Source organism: Piliocolobus tephrosceles, chromosome 15 (genome assembly GCF_002776525.5).
Source record: "Piliocolobus tephrosceles isolate RC106 chromosome 15, ASM277652v3, whole genome shotgun sequence".
NCBI classification, from domain to species: domain Eukaryota; kingdom Metazoa; phylum Chordata; class Mammalia; order Primates; family Cercopithecidae; genus Piliocolobus; species Piliocolobus tephrosceles.
Window position 1 is genome coordinate 225,863 of NC_045448.1, and position 12,725 is coordinate 238,587.

Here is a 12,725-nt window from a genome sequence, read left to right on the forward strand (position 1 = left end):
TCTGAGAGCAAAGCCTTGGTAGGGGAGCCTGGCAGGAGGTGGAGAGAGAACCTGGGCTCTGCAGAGCCAGACTGAAGTCACAGCAGCTCTGGACTTCTTCGTCAAATGGACCAGCAACATCTTTTTCTGTTAAAGCCAATTTAGACTAGATTTTCTGATACATGCAACTGAAGCACTGTAAATAATACATAAATCTTACCCCTCAGAAGACTTTCTACTTTGAACTCTCAACCAAGCAGTATTAGAGCAGTCAAATAAGCAAATTCCTCAGTTGAGAGTTGATCTTGCAAACATCCTGCTGTAGGGAAAGGTCATGGCCTGATTTATAAACACGGGAAGAGAGCCATTGGACTTGGGAATCAGATGCAGCCTCGCACAGCTGCAGGCCGCAAGACCCGTCCTAGATACAGCCTGTGTCACTGTGATCCAGCTGTTGACAAGGCTGGGCACAGTAAGGACATCTTCAGTGTGTCAGTTGAACTACAGAAAATGTTACAGATTCTAATCAACTTCTGATAAAATCATGCCTGGTCACAGTTACATGCAGCGAATTTCTCTGTCAGAACAAAAACATATGCAAATAAAAATTTAGATATAAGCCTCAAATCCCATCCTCAGCATTAAATGATGGCTCACCCAGTTTTCTTCTGCTATACCATAAGGCATGTAGAGCATGACCTGTTCAGAGTGCTGATGTCCCATTCTATCATATGGCCAAAGTTACGAAGAGACAGGTCATTACTAATGAAGCCTCTTAAACCTCATATTATGGTTAGCATTTGCACTCTCACAAACGTCTTAAGCCCCTTGAATCATGCAAAATCTCTATAAATATTTAAGTTTTTTCCTAAAAAAAAAAAAAAGGGTGGCTGCCAAACCTCAAGCTAATAAACTTTCAGATAAAGTTTTCTTTAAAAAAAAAAGCTAAAATGTTTGAAATTTTCATAGTAACACGTTTTTTAAATGAGAAGGGCTTATAAAATACGGTAAAAAAAAATTTTACTTTGGAAACCTCAAAAGTGTAAATCAGCTTAAGATCTGGAAATAATTTTAGGTATTGATCACAGGTCTATAAACTCAATGCTAGAGCCACTGGGGGCAAACAGGGACATGAGACCCCTACTTGGAGCAAACTGCCACCTGAGGTGAGAAAGTTGACTACGGTTTCCAATCTAGTCCTCCACGGAGGGTCAGGAATGAAAGCAAGAAGACCCAAGGGCCCCTCTCCACCACTTTCATTACCAGAGTTCAGATTCCCAAACTTTTGCTTCCCTTATATTATTTTCTTCAATGGACTCTAATTATGAAAGGAATACCTACAGGAAAGCAAGCTTAGTAAATTTGGTTTTCCAAGTTCTTATTGATTATATATTCATCAAATTATTAAACCTTATACTTTATGTGAAATGGAGATTAACTCACTAAACTGATAAAATTCCATCTAAGATCAAAGGAACTAGAATGCTGCTAAAGATATATTTAGAATAAATTGAAGAAATCTTAGCCAAAAGAAGGTGTTGTATCTAATCTTTGAAGAGGTTTTCAAATGTTGCCTTAAGCTACTTTTATTAACAAAACTGCATTTTGAACCCCACTGCTTGACAACTATGGCCTTTGTTTCTTAAGTCAGTTCTTACCTTTCTGTGGCCTTGGTTTAACTACTTCCTTTGTTTTAAGGAAACAAAGCTTGTCAGTTCTCAAAATAAAAACCTGTCTCTCTGGTCAGATCATTAACTTCCCCAGTCATACTTTAAACCAGACTACCATTTGAACATCAAGTGCTAGCCTGAGCTTGTTTCCAGTCCCTGGAACCGAGGCTGTGGCTGGGGAAGGAAGAGGACAGAGAAAGGTTTCTCTGCTCCCTCGGGAGACAGGAAAGCCCTTTATTTATCCCTGCCATCCCTCTTCTCCAACTGAAAAGTGTGATCTTGGTACAGAGCAGGTCCACACATGCCACACTGGTCTGATCTTTTAGAGTAAAGAAAATCTTTTTAAAAACTTCATGTACTTAGGTCTCAAAGAGCAGAGAATTATGTCTCATCATGACGCCACTCACTGGCAAATAAGCTGGCGTGCACAGGGACTTGTGAGGCTCTCAGCAGAGTCAGGGCAGCAGTTATTTCCCTTTGACTGCATCAACGTCCTATGTTTGTGTTGACATGCCAGATCCTTATTTCTGCGGAATGAGAAATCTCCTGAGAATAAAGATTTCCTAAACAGAAGTATCAAATCACTTTTGATGAGCAAACATTAAACTTTTTTTTAACTTACAAAGAATGTGGGGTAACATTTACTAGTTTTACAGAAATTTTGTTTAAATAGAACATTAGTGAACTAAATAACCAATTCTCCTTAAACATGATAGGATGGAGGCTATCACTCTGATCATTTTAACCTCCAACATAGTAATTTGTAAACATCAATCGCTGCACAAATATTTTAATAAGAGGCCAGCCTATGGGAGTAAACAGCACCTTAGCCTCGAGACCTGTTATTTCTCTCAACTGTGTGTACAGATTTTCTAAGTCGTTATGAATTCAGATATTCCCTACATCTCAATAAAAACACCTAGGAGAACGAGAAATCAGGACATGCATCTCCTGTAAACAGAAGAGAAACCGAGCACCCACTCTCTTGCGGGGACAGCTTCCTGTCACTTTCTAACTCAGCCTCCACGGGGGCACGAGCATATTGGTTCAAATGAAGTGAAAAGGACACATCTCTGTCCACAGTGTAAATCCCATTTCCTTACGGTGGTCAACCGATTCAGACCAGTTTCACACTTCCTTAACGAAGGAAAAACTCAGCAGCCAGCGCTCAGGCCCAGCGATCTGAGAGGACCCGTGCTTGCCACGACCCCGCGGCCCAGCGACCCCGGCGCCAGGTGTTGGGGGGACTGGCCCTTCCCTTCCGGGTGTGAAGGGCTGGCCCTTCTCTTTCAGGTCGGGGGTGGGCAAACTCGAACCTCGCCGAAGCCCTACTCAAGGCCTCCTCCCCGCGCCCGCCGCGGGTTCCACGCGCATTGCAAGCGCGCGCATCCGACCCAAACTTCAGAGCCGCCTCCGTGGAACGGAAGGATGGTCGCTGACACCTGGCCATTCAAATATCAGGAAGTTAAAAATAACACGACCATCGTCAACATTCCAAACTTCGGAAAAGCTTTTCTAAAAATGGAAAAGACGGTGGCTAAACTTCAATCAAAATCGCTGCGGTCAAGAAAGTCCTGGGAGCTGCTCTATCTTAACTTTGGGCAGTTTGCTGTTAACAGAAGCGCGACCTAGAAACCCCAGAGGCATCGTCGGTTTTCCCGTCCTCCTCCTCCCACCACCACCCAGCTCCTGAGAGGGGAAGGGGCGGCAGGACAGGTGGGCCCCCGGTACTCACTGGTGCCCGCCCGGCCGTGGCGCCCGGTCCCAGGAAGAGGAAGGCGCGCCGCCCCGCCCCGCGAACTGGGAGGCCCCAGTGAGGGCGTACCTGCGGCAGGTGAGGGAGGCGGCGGCGCAGAACACCTGCCGTGTATGTTTGGCGGGACAAAACCCACGCGCCCGCCAGGCCGCGCTCGGGCCTTCGCCCCCGGGGACTTCGGAACCGCCCGGTCCTTAAGATCGAAAAGCCCAGGGCCCCGCGGAGGCTCCAAGCACGGCGTTGGGGGTGGGGGTCCCGGGGGGCGCCCAGGCTCAGGCCCGCCCTGGTCCGGCGTGGACCCTGCGGGGCTCAAGGCAGGTTCCCCCGCTTCAGCCAGCCAGCCTCTCTCCGCGAACTCGGACGACGCGCGCCACAGCCCGCCACGTGTGCGGGACTAGCGCTGTGCCCCAACCCAGGTGGGCCGTCCGCTGAGCCGCCGAGCCTGAGCCCGCCCCGCAGGTGACCCACGGCCCCGCCCCTACAGGCGACTCTCGGCCCTTTCTGGTAACCTTGATCTCCCTCGGCTCCTTCCTCTCCAAGCTACCCGCAGCCCCGCCCCCTCCAGGTGACCCCCTCCCCCTGCCTTCCGCGGCCCTACTCCCTCCAGGTGACCCCACCCCGCGGTTCCTCCTCCTTCGGACAACCTGCAGCCCCGCCCCTGCAGGTGAACGACGGCCCAGTCCTCGCAGCCGACCCGCGGACCCTCCCCGCCCGCCCTCAGACCGTCGCAGGACCGCCCCCGCAGGCGCACTGCAGCCGATTGCGCAGGCGTGGCTCCAGCACGCGCTGCCCTGGCGTCGTTGGTGCGTGACTGCGCCGGCGCGCGGGGCGAGAGGCTGGCAGTGCGCATGCGCCGCGTCGGCGTGCGGAACGTCGCGGTCTGTTGGCGCTTTTGCGCGCGGAAAGATGGCGGAACAGGCTACCAAGTCCGTGCTGTTTGTGTGTCTGGGTAAGAGGGCGCCGACTTACTCATGTTCTGACGTCCCCCGCGAGTGTTGGATCGGGCTTGGGCCCTGTGGATTATGCCGCCGGGCTAGGAACAATGAGGGGAAGGAGGCCAGGGACTGGGAGGTCTAGGGTGTTCCAGGAGTGTGTCGCAGCGCCCCTGTTCCCCATCCGCCCCGTGCACCGGCCCAGCCTGCCCTGTAAACCTGGGTCCCCTCGCACCTGCCATATATCCGGGGCTTTTGGCATTTGCAGCCACAGCCCCTACAAGCCAAGGTTCATTCTTTGCGCCTACTAGAATCACTCTCGTTCCCCTCCAATGGGCCCAGGTAGGCCTGGAGTTGTCGGACTGATGTGGTCTCTTAGGGGCCTCCGAAGTCCTATGACAAAATTGTTTTGCTTGCTGGTTTCCTTAGGCCGTGCTTAGGTATGGATCTGAGCTAAACGGAGATGAAGTTTTACGGTTTCGGGTTTCTTGATTGTAAAAGCCAAGCCAAGGAGACCTGGAGGTCCCTGTATAACTTTGCCCGTGAAAAATAAAAGTGTATTTTATTAATGGCTTTTAGGAACTTTCCAGCTTAAAATATTTTCACTCCTGGAATTTCAACACTTAGCTTACCTTACTTCAAACATAATTTACCTTCCGTTAGGTTTTCAGGGATCTTCTTTCGGTGTAGTACTACATGGTTATATTCCTCGGTGCCTCCACCCTGAGAGGAAGGCCTAAATTGTCAGTAGTCCAGTTACTTAAAACCTTCTGTGAGTTTGCATTTCCTGCAGAGTAAAATTTCTGTTTATTTTTACAGACTCCTCACTTTATCTCCTGTACCTTTCCCTGCTCACACTCTCGGGACACTGGCTTACAGAATCTTTCGTTGCTCTGTAGCACTTCACATGCTTACTGAGCCTCCATGGCTGGGTACCCATTATGAATTTTGCCTGGAACGTCTTTTTATTTTATAAAGTCAAACCCAAATATTTCCTCCTCTGCTTTCCCAGACCATGAGTTGCTTCTTGTGATTGCTTATCGACATCCTTTATTACACAAATTTTACTATAATTATTTGATAGTCTGTTGAAATCCCAGCTAAGTTTAATTTTCTTGAGAGCAATAACTGTGGCTTATTTTTCATTTTGTTTCCAGCTTTAGGATAATATATGATAAACGCTGACTAGGTTTTGTAGAAGTTAATTTCTGTGAAAGAAGAATTGGAAGGCTCACCTTGTTTCACATTGGTAGTGGGCATCATTTGATTTTTAAGACTTATTGAAGGCTGAATGAAATCAACAAGTTTATTAAACAGTAGTTTGGTTAAGGATGGTTACCAAATACTATTTCATTCCCTTGTATATTTCTGGTTAGTATGGTCGATTATGCTGGTATAAGGTATCATGGTTGCTGTTAATGGGGAGTTGGATCCTTGCATATGCAGTAGTCCCACTTTCCAAGACTCTCCAGTGGATCCTGAAACCGTGGGTAGTACCAGACCCAACTGCTGTCAGTTGGAACACGTGTCTGCTCATTTCTTCCACCCACAAATGTAATGCCGTTTCCACCTTAACTAAGCACTTACAACTGTGTTGGTCGCAACTTTCGCAGTTTGAGGCGAGACGACAAACTGTCAGGAATTTCTTTTGCCTTGTTTACATTTTCATGGATAGAAGATTTGTTCGTGCCGTAGATCTTAGTAACCTCAGTATAAGATTTTTTTTCTTTCCATAAGAAGTCAAAAACTTTCACCTTTTTACTTAAAGGTAGTGCTTATGGCCTCTCTGCCGTATCTGAATTGCTAGCTTCACTACTCTTATGCTTTGGGACCATTATTAGTAAACTAAGGGTGACTTGAACTCAGGCACTGTGATAGCATATCACAGTGGATCTGATAAGCAAGAGGGCAGTAGGTGGATAGACAGCATGGATGCGCTGGACAAAAGCATGATTCACTTCTGGAGCAGGACGGAATGGGATGGCGTGAGAATTTATCCTGCTACTCAGAACAGTGCACAATTTAAAACTTAGGAATTATTTGTGGAATTCTTCATTTAATATTTTCCAACTGAAACTGACCACGGGGTAACCATGGAAAGCAAAGCCTTGTAAAAGGGGGGACTACTGTATTTCAGTACAATTCAATGATTTGTTGTTGTTGTTGTTGAGCATCTACTATATGACATGCACTCCTCTAAGTGATAGGGATATATGGAGTGGTGAACACAGCAGACAAAAATCCCAGCCTCTCTGGAGCTCACGTTCTCTCAGTCACCAGCCAGTATTAATGGATGCGCTCGATCGGTTGGTGTGAAGCATTAAGAAAAATAGAGCAGAAAAGGGGAATGAGAGTGGAGTGCTGGAGTGCAGTTTTGAGTGGGGTGGTCAGGGAAGGCCCCATCTGATAGATGACCTTTGAGTAAAGACTTGAAGGAGGTAAGGAAGCAAGCCTAGTATATTTTGGAGAAGCATCCTGAACCCAGAGGAAAGCAGGTAAAGGTTTTGAAGGGAGAATACTGGCCATGGTCATGAACCACAGGGAAGCCACAGTGGCTGGGCCTGGTGGCTGGATACCTTTTCTCAGTCAGAATTCCTCATCTATACCGGAAGATTTAGCAGATAATTTGAGTGACTGTTTTCTCAGTGCTTCCATTGTAGATGTATAGGGAGTAGTTAATTCCTTATATACACTGGTCCTTTAGGGCAGGAGTTTGCAAATTCTTTGTGTAAAGAACCAGATTATAATTATTTTAGATTTGCTTCACATGCCATACAGAAAGGGCGTAGCACAAAGTACCCATGCATGTGGTGAACCTGGCTGTGTTCTAGTGGATCTTCATTTATGGACATGACAGTTGGATGGAACTCCATATAATTTTCTCATGTCACAAGATATGCTACTTTTGGATTTTTTCCAACTACCCAACCATGTAAAAATTATTCTTACCGCTGTGGGCTGTACACAAAGGTGGACCATGAGCCAATTTACAGACCCATGTTTTATATCCAGATCTTGGGAGGCCATGTGAAGACTTGGGCTTACTCTGAATAAACATTGGAAGGTTTTGAGCAGAGGTGGGAAATGATCAAATTTAAGTTTAAAAAGAAGAGTTTCAGCTGTTGTTTTGAGATTAAACTGGAGGTGGAGCTTGCCCTTACTGGTTGGGTAGTGGGTAGCTGCATTCTGAGGGAATTTGAGCGGTAAATGGCATTTTATTTGGTAGCCGTATAGAGGACAGTAACAGTTGTATGCTTTTGAAATGTAAAAGGTTTTGTTCCTTCAAAGCATTTATTTGGACCCTTTTGAGACTGAAGTGTAGAAAAGCATCAGAGGTTTTTCACCGGGGAAGCTAATGATGGGCAATAATTGAGCTGCCTTACTACAGCCCAATTATGAAGGGTGCTTTATGTTTTTGTAAGATAGAGACTTACCAGTGAAGATGATGCAGGAGCCATGACCCAGCCAGCATGGTTGGTGGAGATAGCACATGCTGGTGGAGTCACTTTACTTCTGGGCTACACCCATACTGGGTGCTGGGTCTCTTACCAGGTATAGCAGACACAGCCCTACGCTCCCAGAGCCTACCTGTTGCCTTTTATGAGTCTCCATCCTTGAAATGAAGATGCTGAAGAAAGGTATAAAATAGTCTGCCTAATTTAGAAAAGACAAACTTGATACTTTACAGATTGAAACAGTTTTTAAAGGCATTTGAGGTTGGAATGTTCTGTTTTTAGAACTTGTTCTATAGGTGAAGTACATGCAATGTTTCACTGAAGACCAGGGTGCTCCATTTTTTCATGACACAATTTGGTGGCATCAACTTTTCGAAATCAACAGGGCAAACTACTACTAGCCTTCAGGACAGTTAATAATGCAAGTTTTCATATTGTTGTGGGGAAAGTGAACTGTTATTTTACAGTTAATGATAATTATTTGTAAACGTGTGGGGCTAGTCTTTATTATTATATTTTTAGATGCTGAGATATTGGGCATCTGTTGTTGTACAGTTCCAAAATAATAGTAAGTGTCTTAATTTAGAAATACAATGTTTGCTGTTAAAAATATTCCCAGGTTATATGGTGACAAGTAAAAGAGTTACACACCCATGGGAAGCCTTTCAGTAATTAAAATAGTGCTGATGACAATACCTGTTTAAAAAACTAAACAAAATTTAGAATGTCGAAAGGAACAACTTCACAACACAAAGTGGCATAGAGAGAGCATTCACGGCTAATTTGTTGTCTTTCCCTTTATGGTTTGTAGGTAAGATTTTTTACTGCTGTGGAAACTACAGTCTTCTGTGAGAAAAAATTACATAATGTGTTTAGGTCTTACAGTGTAGAAACTGAAGGCTGTAGTAAGGCAATGAGTTGGTTTTCTGAATTAGGGAATTAGCTGTGTTTTACAACACTAGAAGATCCTCATTGTACTTGTTTGTCATAAACAGAAACCCTAATAATGACAAAGAGTCAACTCTTATTTAGTGCTGTCTATTCTCACAGTTCTTCTTTTTCTTGTCTGTTTCCTAAATTCAGTTCCTAATGTTTGGACTCAGTATGGTGCTTTGGCATTAAGGATACTGGAAGGCCTCAGAGCAGCCCCAGAAGCAAGGTCATAGAAACCGTCATTTATCTTCCCCAACGCAGATCATAGAAACTAGAACTCCTCTCCCGCAAAGCAAGCCGTAAAACCTACAAAGGTCACTCTCTCCCTTCTGCCTTCTCTTGAAGACACCATTCCAGAGGGGCCCTGCCTCATTCCTGGGGGAGGAAGTGCTGTGGCCCTGCTGGGTTTCCCGCCTCAGTCCACTACCATTGGATCATTTCCTTTTGTCCAGTTCCGTTTCTACATGGCTGTGCGTTGGTCATCTAAGCATCAAAACCATTTCCCTGGGTCTTTGGGTCTTCGTTTCTGAAGGCTTCCATGTCACATAAAACTGATTAAATAGATTTGTTATGTTTTTTCTCTTGTTAACCTGTCTTTTGTTACAGGAGTATCTTCCATGACCTTTATGATGGTTGAGGAAAGCTGCCACACCTTTCCACTCTGACACTGTCTTGTATTTGCTCCTCCATAGGAACCTCTTACAAGGTCTCTCCAATTCAGTAATGTGTTCTTCTAGCGTTTCCTTAGCCCTGCCAGGAATTTTGGTAACTTGTAGGAAGGGTCTATGTTTTAAACAACTTTCTGTCTTCAGGTTAGGGCACAGTGCTTGGCACATAGAGTGGGCATACAAAATATGTTTGTTGAATAAGTCATATTACCCTTTTCCATAGGACTTTCTATTTCTCCTCATAGTGGCTACGCGAAGTCCAAGTCTTGGCCCAGTGTTTTAGGCCTGCGGTATACCAGCCCATCAGTTTCCAGACACTGGCTGTCTGTATCTGAAGCATCGCAGCCTCCCCTGCTTAGTGCCACAATCCCCCTGAGTTAAATGCCTTTCCCTTCCTCTGTCCATTAAGATCCTGATCATCCTTTAAATATCATCTCTAATCTTTCTTTTTTCTGGTAGGAAATTTTCTTACGTCTTGTTTTTGCTTTGTAGCATCGTTCTTTTTCTGTGCTACTGTAGTATATTGCTTACTAGTATTCATTTTCCCATTTTTATTATAGTCAACTGTGCACCTCCCATAAGTACATTGCTTGTATATGGTAGATCTATTTTGGGATGAGATCTTATGTCTTTTTCCTCTGGGTAGTAATGAATTTGGCCCTTACCTTACCTCCTGGGAGGTAACCTCTAAATGCCTTGGAGTTTTCTAGGAGTGATGGGAGTATCTTAGTTATTGAAGGTGGCCCCCATATATATGCTGATGAGATGACTCAGGGTGGGGGCTTTGAGCCAAGTGTGGGAGGGAGCCTGGAGATTGAGTTCAGCTGAATAGCCAGTGATTGAACCCATTGTGTCTCCCTCCAAAAACCCCAGTAAAACCTCAGAGCACCATGGCTCTGAGGAGCCTCCTGGGTTGGCAGTGCTCTTTGAATATTGCCCCACGTTGATGACAGGAGGGGAAGGTGTCCCAGGGGACAGTGGAGCTGCCTGTCAGAAAACCTCCCAGAGTGTGCCCTGTGGGTCACTTGCTTTGGCTGGTTTTATTTTTTGTTTTCGTTTTTGTTTTTGTTGCTATTATTATAATGAAACTGTAATGGTAAGTGTTCTGCTTTCCTGAGTTTGGGGAGTAATTCTGGGGAATTATCAAACCTGAGGGAGCCCTGGGTAACCTGGATTTCTCACTTGCTGTCTTAAGTGGTCTGGAGAGTGGGGTCCCCGACCTTGGGCTGCTGATGCCTGGATCTGTGCCCCTGGGCTTCGCATGTGATCGCTCAGTGAATGTCGGTGTTGAATCGCTGTTTATGCTTAAATGCATGTTTGTGTGTTTATGTGTTGTTTTGTGGAACAATAGTCGTCCTTATGTGTGATACACTTGAAAATACATAGTTTACCCTTGAACGACAGGGGTTTGAACTTCGAGGGATTTATTCAAGTAATTTTTTTAACCAAGCACAGATGGAAAATACCTTGTTGTCTGAATGAAAAACCCATCTATATGGAGGGCTGACTTTTCCTGTACTTGGACTCCAAATTCGCAGGGGCCACCTGTGGGACCTGAGTATGCAGGTTTTGGTATCCTGGGCAGGCGTGGGAGGGTGTCCTGAACCAGCTCCCTGAGTCTGCCGAGGGACAGACCACTGTATTTTATTTTTATTCTATTGTATTTCATTTTAAAATAAGCTGGTTGCAACCCACTTCATTTTCATGATTCACTCCTGGATCTTTAGTAGCAGCTCTTTAAACAATAATTTTGGTTGAAGTTGTTATTCTGATATCTTTGTCATCTATACTTGGAGTACTTGGCCAGTTGGTGTCAAGTCACTGAACTTGAGCCTGATGGGCTGTTCCCCAGCAGGGTCTACCCTCACTGGTTGGACAAAGGCATAAAAGGATAGTGTTGGTGGCCTTTATTTTTCCTGAGGGATAGCACAGCCCCTGCGTGTCAGGTGTGTGAAGAGGGGGAACTGGCGTGTGCCCTTCCATCCAACCTAACCCTCTGTTTTCCCAACCCCCCCTTTTTTTAAAGGTAACATTTGTCGATCACCCATTGCAGAAGCAGTTTTCAGGAAACTTGTAACTGATCAAAACATCTCAGAGAATGTAAGTACCATTCATTATCTTAAAGAGGCCAACCTGAACTCTTCTGGGCAGGAAATTGCCGAAAAAAAATTCCATGTTTCTTCCCCTGCAGTGGAGGGTAGACAGCGCGGCGACTTCCGGGTATGAGATAGGGAACGCCCCTGACTACCGAGGGCAGAACTGCATGAAGAGGCACGGCATTCCCATGAGCCACGTTGCCCGGCAGGTACCGTCCTTGGACTTGAAGATGTGTGTTTTGTGTTTCAGTGGGTCATTGACAGCGGTGCTGTTTCTGACTGGAACGTGGGCCGGTCCCCAGACCCAAGAGCTGTGAGCTGCCTAAGAAATCATGGCATTCCCACAGCCCATAAAGCAAGACAGGTAGACAAGCTCTTGTTCCATTTCTAATATGTAGAGTCCGGTAACTTGAGAAGTAGTGAAGGGATTAACCAGACTTGTATATTAATGAATGTGTTTATTTAGGATGAGCTTAACCAGCTACAGTGTGTCCATTTTGTCACTTCTGGTTGCACAGTGTTGAAAGACTTGCATGACTTTGGAATTTATTTATTAAAATGCACATAAAAGCTAGGTAATTTATAATGAGAGAGCCTGACTGCGAGCTGGGGCTGAGTGGTGCTCTGTCTTCTGTTCCTTCCTGAATAATTTTTATTAAACATTTAGGCCATAGTAATTATCCTGCCTATATTGCAAGTTTGTTGCTAGAATTGAGTTATATAATACATACAAAAATATTTTTTCAACTGTGAAGTGGCTTTAGTAATATAGGGTAATACCCACAGCGTCATGGACACGTAATTATAGTGTGTTGTGCCACACTTCAGGTTTGGAGCCCAATAAAGTCACAATCAAATTCTGCAATTTCAGTTAAAGATAACTTGCCTTTATAGTATAAATTAGAAGCTAAAGTTGATTTTTCTAAGAGTTCTTTATTTAAATGAAGTACTCTGGGACTGACCTTTTCTGAAATGGAATTGTCATTGGTCAGGTGATTAAACATTTTTATACAATTTATCCATCCTAATCTCTTCAGGCTTTTGCATACCTTGCCAGTTTCTACTGGCCATTGTTGAAAATAGATTTATTTGGAGCAGTCCTTCAGAATATGAGCACTTCATACTTTGAAGGTTTATGTTTTTAAGGTCAGTTTTTTTAATACACTAAGTGTGTAATAAGAGTGGATGCAAATGAAGTATTTTAAAGACATATTAGGGCCGGGCGCGGTGGCTCAA

General features: G+C 44.9%; 2 protein-coding genes across 5 annotated transcripts in view; one reads left to right on the top strand and one right to left on the bottom strand.

The window, feature by feature from the left end:
- Nucleotides 1–3,791, bottom strand: part of SH3YL1 (SH3 and SYLF domain containing 1) — a 46,567-nt gene extending 42,776 nt beyond the window's left edge. The window contains exons 1-2 of one of the 2 annotated variants that reach the window (XM_023192662.1): nt 3,385–3,612; nt 2,057–2,176 (exon numbers count right to left, since the gene is read on the bottom strand). In XM_023192662.1, coding sequence (XP_023048430.1) covers nt 2,057 — 1 coding nt within the window. In that variant the 5' untranslated portion in view covers nt 2,058–2,176; nt 3,385–3,612. Of the gene's footprint in view, nt 1–2,056; nt 2,177–3,384 lie in introns of both variants that reach the window. The other variant, XM_023192663.2, reaches the window with a different exon arrangement.
- Nucleotides 3,792–4,194: 403 nt separating this feature from the next.
- ACP1 (acid phosphatase 1) overlaps nt 4,195–12,725 on the top strand; it is a 15,398-nt gene continuing 6,867 nt past the window's right edge. The window contains exons 1-3 of one of the 3 annotated variants that reach the window (XM_023192665.1): nt 4,195–4,354; nt 11,420–11,493; nt 11,740–11,853. In XM_023192665.1, coding sequence (XP_023048433.1) covers nt 4,312–4,354; nt 11,420–11,493; nt 11,740–11,853 — 231 coding nt within the window. In that variant the 5' untranslated portion in view covers nt 4,195–4,311. Of the gene's footprint in view, nt 4,355–11,419; nt 11,494–11,584; nt 11,854–12,725 lie in introns of all 3 variants that reach the window. The other 2 variants (XR_002726491.1, XM_023192664.2) reach the window with 2 other exon arrangements.